This window comes from Octodon degus, unplaced genomic scaffold, assembly GCF_000260255.1.
Source record: "Octodon degus isolate 3935 unplaced genomic scaffold, OctDeg1.0 scaffold00057, whole genome shotgun sequence".
Classification (NCBI taxonomy): Eukaryota; Metazoa; Chordata; class Mammalia; order Rodentia; family Octodontidae; genus Octodon; species Octodon degus.
In genome coordinates, this window is record NW_004524633.1 from 7,933,658 (window position 1) to 7,942,081 (window position 8,424).

The window sequence follows — 8,424 nt, forward strand, 5'->3', positions numbered from 1 at the left end:
ATCCTGAGATCCTGTACCTCAGATTGTAGAACCTTTGTCAGTGTCAGCCATGTGGATGAGTCACAGCCATTGCTTGGCCAATGTGCTCTCTGTGATTATCTTTGTGTGCTTTGGAAAAGGTTTGCACTATAGAGGAAAATCTTAGTCACCATGGCACACAGAATAGAGGAAATGGTTGATACCAAGAGGTATTGAGCATGACTCTGCTCTGCAAAGCCTTCTCCTCTTTAAAAGTAAGAAACAAATCATTGCACAGATTTGCCTCTGTATCTGGGAATGTAACTGCTCCTAAGTGCTCATGCTTAGCTTTAGAATGTGCCACTTGGCTCCACATTTTGCAGGCACCCAACTTCCTTTGATTTAAGTCCACACCATAATTCCAAAGCTATTAAGGAAGAGAAGGACATTTCTTTAAAAATAATAACAGTCTTAATAGCAGGAGAGACTCATGGGACTTACAGTAGATAAAGGATATTAGCTTTGTTCATCCTCTTAACCATTCTTCAGCATAAGTAGGTTATTATTCCCATTTTCCAGCAAGAAGACTGATGGGTTCAGAGATGTTAGGCAACTTGCATAAGAGGGCATTGCAGTGGAGAGACGAGCCAAGACTGAACCAAGTCCAGATATCTTCCTCGTAGTTCGTATCTGAGAGGCCTTCAATTCTGTTCTAGCAGGTCAAGGTTTTTCTGCATCTGTCTTTCATCTTTTTTGTAGGCTTATTTAACACTGAACAAGAACACTGGAACCTCTGTTAATTCTGGACAGCATTTCAGAGTGTAGTTGTGATGAGAAAATGTCTTTACAAAACAAGCTGTTTTGAAATTTGTTAACCTGAACATTGCTTTAATCAGTCTGTTAGTAAATCTTCCCTAAATCAGTGATAAGATAGTTGATTTTTAAGTATGAATTTATAAGTAACCATATGACAGAAAAATGTACATGTAATAGTCCGAAGAGAATGATGGAAACCGGAAATAATTTTAAATGAATTTTTGCTATAAATATAGACATCTGTTTTCCTATTTCTTCAGAAAGAAAACTAAGTTAGTGGAAAATATCAGTCAAAGTATCATTATAGTTCACTTTTGGAGATTTTATAAAAAGAAGAAGGAACATTTCTGTATAGGATGTTCAAAACTAATTCTAGCACTACATGAAATGTTGGAAATAATCTTTAAAAAGAGCCAAATGACTAACTCAAAGTAAAAAAAATTCATGTTTGGTTTTATGTAACAAGTAGCGCAATCTATTTTTACAAACCTAATGAGTTAAGAAACAACCATGTGTTCCATTGTTTTTCCCTATAAATAATGAATGACATGTAAGAACAAGTGGTAGTTAAATACTCCAGGGTCAACTGCCTTGTCGTGGATATCAAACTTAACCTGTAGAAATTCCACAAAACAGCATTAGAAATGTCAAACAGAAAAGATCTCATTAAGATAATTCTTCCAGAAACGAATCAAAACTTCTACCCCAGCTCTTCAAATCTTGTGCTAGCTGAGTTGGACAGAGCTAACAAAAATTTAAATGTATCGTTTTTCTAAGTATGGTACGCAAACACCTACATCAGAATATGCACACTACTGATGTGCACGCTAAAACTGCAGGCATCTTTTACCCTTTTCCAAGAACTGCTGTGTGGGGAGCTACATGAAAATAGCCCAAGAATCCATGTCTTATAAAAATCACCGCCATCTACCAGTGGTGAAGATCATGTCGGATTTGAGAATCACTGGTTAGAACTTGGGTTTACCCTATCTAATACTTTAGACTACTTGAAAAAAATGAACAAAATGCCAGTAAATTTTTTCAGCAAATATCAAATATTAATTGCCTGTGTACTAGATCTTTATGAACCCGTCCAGGGTAACCTCAAAGAAATGTATTCTGACACATTGCAGTGCTTGTATGATACAGAAGTAACTGTTTAACTTGGCGACATGGATGAAACCCTTGGTGAAGTCTAACAAGAATGCAGAAGGGAATTCAGGTCACTCTGGGTGGATGCCGGGACAACTTCAGAAGTTATTTCTAAGGAAAAGAAATCAGGAGCATTCAGTTGCAAATTGAATGTAAATGGAAAGCAGTAGGGAAAAGTACTTTGGGGTTTGCCTCTTGGTAGCAAAAAAAGCAGCGAAGAGCTCAAAAGAGGATGGAATGTAGAAACAACTCTAAGAACAACTAAGAATGAGTCCTTTATGGCCGGCTCTCTTGCCATTACACTCATACAAATGATAACTCGGATATTATGACTGAATTTAAATGTACTTATGAATGAATTTGACTGAATTGTGATCTAATGATTATTCTCTGTTACAGCAACTGTTCAACTGTCAAGCTCTACGGAAACTAAGTATTCCCGATAATGACCTCTCAAGCCTGCCAGCCTCCATTGCTAGTTTAGTTAATCTCAAAGAACTTGACATCAGCAAAAATGGTAAGCTCCCCATCTTATCTATAAATGCCTTCATTTTCTTTTTTACTCAAAATGTGTTTTGATTTTTTTCTTGTTTTAAAATAATGCTTTCTTTTATTCAAATGGTAAGTTAATTTTGTCAAAAAATTAAATTATGATTGAAAGACAGGGAAATTGTCTTTCCTTCTCTTAGAAATACGCCTGACTCAGCCTCATTTTCCTTTGTATTCAGATATATGATCTACCCTATCTAGAACATTTCCTTATTTTTTCCCTTTTCCACCTGTTCTCCTCATTCTCAAAATAGTTCCAACATATCTCAACTCTTACCTGTTTGACAAAGGCTGTTTACATTACCTGAAATTATACTCTCAGTTTCTCTTAGTGGGCTCCATATTCCCCTGAAACTAACCTCCTCATACTATTGTGTAGTTTATTTATTAGAATTATTGTGTGTCTTCTCTTGATGCAGAATATTAACTTCATTGTGTAGCAGGAAGGATTTGTCCCAGGCATCGCAAGTAGAGCCTAGTACATAACCAGGGCTTTGTAGCACATATTGGATGTTTGGGTCAGTTTACATATTTGGTGTTCTTGTTGATGCCAGTAATATTGGGATTCATGCTGAAAGGATTTCCTTCAAGTCTCTGGGAGGGAAGCTGGACCTTCAGAGACTCCTGCATCTTCCCTATTGCTTTCCACTTGGCCTCAGCTCTGCATTTTATTCAAGTAAAGAAAGATCAGTCAAAAAGGGTTGTCATGTCCATGAGTGGAATTTAAGGATATGTGAGTGTACTTGTGTGTATGCATGTGTTTATGCGTGTGTAAGACTATGGTTATTTCATTGAGTGTGCATCATGAGAAGAGGACACACATGGCCAAAATAGGTCCCTCTTGCCTTCTGATAAGTGACTCAGACACTGAAAAATAATAACAGATAATTAAATACTTGTATGTAAAGATCCAGTCAGGGTGTAAGGCATGTATACAAGAAAGATGCAGCATATTCTATGTGACTGGGGCAGAGTCCCCAAACAGTGATGACCCAGCTCAGACAGGATCAGTAGGAGTTAGAAGTCAGGTAAACCTGCCCTGATACTCTAGGGAAATAACGTTCCATGGCTTTTTGTTCTTGTTTTTGTTCTGTTCTGTTTTGTTTTCTAAATTCCATTTGGTTAAAGAGTGCCAAAAATATCCCTCGGTCATGAGAAACACAGCAGCCCTAAGGAGTGCCCTCTTGAGCGCCATGACAGTTTCTGTGGCCTTGTCTCTTGGCTGTGCCAGGAAGTGCCCCACCAATGTCTGCCTTGTCCTTGCTGTCACCATCCCTTACCACCTTCTAAACTTACCCAGACCCGCCCACAGCACTTCCTGCTTCAAAGGAGCATGCTATTGTTATGGACTGATAGGACTTCGCACCCTTGTCCTTATTTTCATATAAGAAACCAACACACCATATGTTTAAATTATTTATGTATTGTCAATACTTTACTAGAATTAAAATTCAATGATGTTCTGAGTTTCGTTATTGGTATTTTCTTTAGTACTCTGTTGCTGTTGCCTCAGAGTGCACAAACGCTTCATACGAATTCAATAAATATTCACCCAATGAATGCTTATGACTCTCTGGAAAGTTTGCAGTATCTGTGAGCGATAAGACTGACACCCACACATAATCAGTGCCACCATACCGCGCTACCCAATGAAGTGCTTAATTATATGGTGCAAATTACAGTTGCAAGTCCTTAGAGAATGGCAAGATTAATTAAGACTGCTGTATTATTAGAAGAGTTCAAGTATAAAATATTGTCTGCAGATTCCCAGGAAACACTATGGTGTCTGAAGCAAGGAGAGCCTTTTGTTAAAGGGGATAACAAGATTGTCAACAAGGAACAGAAACACCTATTTGCAGCAACTTAAGTGTCCACTCAGCATCTCCAAGATAATCCTGGAAGGACCACATTCAGATATTGCCAGAGAACAGCAATTAGACTGAAATCCACTTACTGATGGCATCAGGCCTATCATTATTCTTTAAGAAGAGATTTGCAGGGTACGCTTTTGTGTGGATTTGTATTTGTACATGGATATAACTACTACTCCTTGCACATTCCTTTACATTTATACATCGAATTATACTTTGAAATTTCAATTTCTATGAAATAACATATGACAAAATACCACATCCCTTACGTTCAGATAATTTAGCTAAAAAGTTCAAGTAAATAAAAAAATGTCTTTTTAAAAGAGGCTTAGGAAACAATGTTTCACTAAATGTAAACATATAGCTCCTAAAGATTATGCTTTTTTTGGAGATTATGTAATAATTCCTGATGGCCCTATTACATCAAGAAATCTTTGCTTCCAGGATGTGAAATCAATCTGTGAAATTATTACTTAGTGGTTTTTAGCTTTTCTGATGATTTTTTTATTCTGTAAATATTTACACAAAAAGAGATGCAAGACATAGTGAGACACACTACAACTCTGGTACAGCACTAAAGGTTGACGAGTATGTTCATTTATCAGGCATTGCTAGAAAGTACACCTACCAAAAGATCTCATCATATCGGCCCTTTCAGAAAATCAGACTTAAAACAACTGTCACAGAATTCTGTGACAGAGACCTGAGCAGTGACTTGGCAAACATGATCCGTCTTTTAAGAATCTGCCAAATGAAAACAGAACAGAAAATAGAAGCAGCATCAGCAGCCTCATCGACAAGGTTAGAATAGTCTTGGTTGAAAAGAGGCAAGACCGGAGAATGCCAGCACAATGAGTGTTAGAATGTCCTGCTTGGGACAGAGACTCATGCAAGTTCTAGATAACCTAGGTGAAAATTGACTGAAATGTGCTTGAATTAGCAGGATGACCCATCAGTAAACTAATTTCATGGAAAAGCTGAAGTTCCAGCTGGTCTTGGTTTTGCAGAAAGCCTTCAACCTTTGATTTTCAAGTCGAGTTCTTCCACTTGTCATCCATTCACGACTTTCCTCTGTATCACGGAAAATATTATTTTATATGAAAACCTTAGGAAGGCTATTAATATAACTTTATATGAGTGAGCTCTTATGTGCAGGAAGGTGTCTGCACAATTTGAGGGGTAGCTTTCCTCTAAAACTTTCACCATTTCTCCAGTTGGCCATCTGCTTTCCATTTCATCCTGAGGCAATGCCAAGTGACCCTTCCCAAAGGCACTGACCCGATTCCTTCTTCCCCAGAATATACCTTCCTCCACGCTGCACAGTCTCCTTCACCCTTAAGATGAATGGAAGGATTCATCCATTATTTATGAAAAGGAGATGTCACTTATTCTGGTGAAACTTCCTGACACCTACAGAAAGGAAATTAATGTTTTCCTTCCTTTGTGTTTCTTTTTATTTTGTTTTTGGTGTTGAGTTTATCTCCCTTTTAATATCTCTGTATATGCCTAGGCTGTGAGACTGCTAAAATCATGTGCTGATGTCACTCTGTCCACATGCAGAGCTAGTGCACAATGGTCAGGATCCACGGTAGACGTCCAATAACTGTTTGGTAGGCACACGGTATTACATAAAAGCATTCTTTTAAAAAATAGAATGATGTTTGTATCATAATATATTAGAGATCCCACATTAGATAGGGAGCTCATCCATCACATTGGAAACCATCTAAATATTTAACATGAATGCTAGAAAAGAGAGAAACAACACCACGCTACAATGAGTAATGACCCTGAAATCATCTCCAAGCTGCCATAGAGAAGTGCACCTAACATTTTTGTGCTTTCAGATAATGAAATCTTCATGTCAAGCCTTGACCCCTGTCTTTAGCTCCAGCCTCACATAGCCAACTACTGCGCATGCCCCACAAACAACCCAAACATAATATATTTACATCCAAACTCCATCTGCCCGGACCTACTTCCCTCCCCCTTCTAGCTCCCCATTGCAGTCACTAAGGTTCCCATAGCTGTTCAGGACAAAAATCCTTTTCTCTTCCAACTGCCACATCTACTCAGCCATCAGTTCTTGCCAAATTGACCACCTCAATAGAAGTCTGTTTCTTCATTTCACTTCCATGGTTGCAGTCTTAATCGTAGTCTCTTTCTTTTCCTTTCCTACTTAAACAGCATTATAATTGGCCTTTTTTTTTTTTTTTTTTTTTTTTTTTTTTTTTTTTTTTTTTTGGTGGAACTGGGGATTGAACTCAGATCCCTGTGCTTGCCAAGGAAGCACTTATTCCACTGAGCCATCTCCCCAGCCCTACAATTGGTCTTCTTGACTCCATTACAGCCACTACCATCACTAAACCCATCCTCCACAAGATAGCTTCCACTCTCTTTCTAGATTGCTGATACGACATGTGACTTTCCAAATTCAGACACTATAATTGGTCTGGGATAGACAGTTGGTCCCCTGGCCTACCACTCAAAAGCTGCATAACTGACCACCACCGATGCTTCTCCTCCGGCACTGATCCCATTAAGAATGATGGATCTTTTTAAGTTGAGTGTTGTGTCACTGAAAAGCTGCCTTCAATATGTAGTGTTGCTTCGTGATCACTTTTCCTCTACTTGTATTATTTCCTCTGCCTAAATCTCCTTTCACACCTTTTTTCATCTGGTCCAGTTATCCCGTATTGAGTCATAGGTTCGAGTGTCTTTATTCCGTGAACCTCTGCACTCCCAGATTAAGTAAACCCAACCTCTGGACTCATGTACCACGCATAATAACTCTAATATTTAACATTACTTTGAAAGCACGTAATACTTGTTTTATTAAAATATGTGTGGTTTTAATGTTTAACCTATTAATATTTTAAGCCTGAAAAAAATAATAGGGGCACTAATGTAACTAGAGTGACAGATGTTAAAAGTTGTAACGTGTTTTAGATGTCATGATCTTTTTTAAATAAGACATTACTGAAACATATTTATACTCACCCTTTACGCTCACTTGCTTTCTCTCTCTCTCTCTCTCTCTCTCTCTCTCTCTCTCTCTCTCTCTCTCTCTTTCTCTCTCTCTTTCTTGCTCTCTATCTCTGCCTCTCTGTTAGTGCTTTTAAATTTTCAGTGAAGTGCTAACACATTACAAAGATTATTCTCCAAATTTTCTATTCACATTATCTTTCCAAAATTTGTCCTTACAAATCAATTTAGATCTACTTGTATCAGCAGAAATATCAAAGTTCCCATAATTCTGCAGTCACTGGTTATAGTAGGTGGATATCCATCCCATTAGATGGATATTTAAGGGTAACTTGATCCTTTTTAGTTGCCTAAATTCTAGGTTAGTATTTTTTTAATTTTTTTACGGATTGTACAAGGTGTCTTTCTTTAAACTTGTCTTTTTTGGCCTATGTTTACTTTGAATTGGTTGCCAATGGGGTTCTTGGTGATTTGAAAGATTTATATACTCTGAATGCCAGTCCCTAGGCAGTTATATGGGCTACAAATAGCTTCCCGACGGTTGGTATGTCTTTTCACTTTTTTTGAAATGCTGTTTGTCAGAAGTTGCAAGGTGCAATGTACTAAAATGTATTGCTTTCCCCTTTACAGTCTGTTTTTTCTTTAATTTCCGTGCAACTTCATTTTTGTTACATGTGGTTGAAACGTACCCTTTCCACATCAATAGAAACTAGATTGTGCTAGCAACATTTGTACAGTCCCTTGTTTCCCCAGTGATTTATAGTTCTACTTCACTTAGGAAATCTTTCTCAAACTCCATTTTCTGCTCCATAGCCTCTTTATCTATTCCTGTTCCATTCCACATTATGCTGAACAATATAACTTAATATTAAGCTTTAGATCTGAAGGCACAAGTCCTCTTGTTTTGGTTTTTTTTTTCCTATTTTCAAATGTTTGTTAGTATTTCTGCTTCTTGATTTTTCCATAGGAATTTTAGTCTGAACTTTTAGAGGTACAGCGGTCCCTCACTTATTATGGAGGTTATGTTCTGGATACACCTGCAATAAGAGAATAATATATATATATATATATATGCTAAAATATATATATGCTA

The 8,424-nt window shown here is 37.5% G+C and overlaps 1 protein-coding gene across 1 annotated transcript in view; it reads left to right on the plus strand.

The window, feature by feature from the left end:
* Nucleotides 1-8,424, plus strand: part of Lrrc7 (leucine rich repeat containing 7) — a 369,797-nt gene that overhangs the window by 34,438 nt on the left and 326,935 nt on the right. Inside the window, 1 exon segment of the mRNA XM_023718276.1 lies at nt 2,326-2,443. Within this exon segment, the coding sequence (XP_023574044.1) occupies nt 2,326-2,443 (118 nt within the window).